Here is a 1,196-nt window from a genome sequence, read left to right as displayed (position 1 = left end):
TTTATATTCGTACTTAAAGTAATGTTACTTAAAGTACTTTCTTTTTTGGTTTTATTCCTATTCAATTATAAAAATTTATGAAAAAACTGGCTTATATGTATGCAGTAGCAAGTATCATACAAGATTGTCCATTGCGGTTCCGAAAGTAAACGTAAATAAAACGCTCTTGTAATTTTTATATTTTAATTAATTAATTTGTTTTAATTAATTATGTTGAAGCTATTTAAAACAGTGCACTTGAGCACTTTTACACTTTCTTAACTCGAGGTATTTTTAAAACCCTTCTTTACGCCTTGACTGCATTATTGTTTATCACTTCATCAGACTAAGCAATAATTGCCCTTAGATCTGCATAATTCCCCAAGGGAATTGTTTTATTTAATTTAAATTTATTATATATTTTTTTATTTAATATTTCACACTTCAGTTATATTATTTTGTTTTATTATTTTACAAGATTTTGTATTTTCTATTATATAACATTTTAAAATTTTACTTTTTTTTTATTATAGTAAAAATGCCAGCAATTTAGAACGTTTCCAGTTGCGCATCTCCAAAAAGGAACTTTATAGTGAGAATGACACTTTTGTGGATGCTGTGATACGTGATATGATTAAGTTGCCAATACAACACGTCGGTGAGTATTTACCCAAAAATGAAATTTTAGTTTAACGAAGTTTACTTTACGAAGTTCATAAATAAATTGTATCGTAAAGTAGTTTACTGGAACATTAACTTTTAATGTATATATCAAACTAATAATATGGCAACCACATTTTAAACTTTAATAAATGCAGCAAAGATCTGGAATAATGAATATTAAAAAGTAATTTTATAAAATTTGTATTGTTTTCATATTAGCGTATATAATCTGAAATTATGACTATTAAAAATTGATTTCATTTTCGAAACTTATATTTTAATCAAATTCATTTTGTGTAATGCAAAAACCAAAATTCTCATTTGGTTTAATTTTAACTTAAATTCTTGTAATTTTCACTTTTTGCTAAAATGTTCATATTTAATTTGCTATCATTTCTAAAAGCAAAGCAAAACGTTTATGGTTTTTATGATTCAATAATTCCCGACTATATTCATTTTAAATTGTATAAAATTACAAATCTCAATTGGTTTGGTACTTTCTTCTGATACGATTTTTTTTTTTTATTCAAAGCTGTTGCTGTTCAAAATGCAAA

At 24.5% G+C, this 1,196-nt stretch overlaps 1 protein-coding gene across 1 annotated transcript in view; it reads left to right on the top strand.

Moving 5' to 3' along the window:
• The first annotated feature begins 517 nt into the window (after positions 1-517).
• LOC119681799 (extracellular serine/threonine protein CG31145-like) overlaps positions 518-1,196 on the top strand; it is an 18,595-nt gene continuing 17,916 nt past the window's right edge. Inside the window, exon 1 of the mRNA XM_038095088.1 lies at positions 518-637. Coding sequence (XP_037951016.1) covers positions 610-637 — 28 coding nt within the window. The 5' untranslated portion in view covers positions 518-609. The remainder of the gene's footprint in view (positions 638-1,196) is intronic.

The sequence above is a fragment of the Teleopsis dalmanni genome, chromosome 2 (genome assembly GCF_002237135.1).
Source record: "Teleopsis dalmanni isolate 2A chromosome 2, ASM223713v2, whole genome shotgun sequence".
Lineage (NCBI taxonomy): Eukaryota > Metazoa > Arthropoda > Insecta > Diptera > Diopsidae > Teleopsis > Teleopsis dalmanni.
The sequence above is the reverse complement of the archived record's forward strand: the minus strand, read 5'-3'. Positions and strand labels throughout refer to the sequence as shown.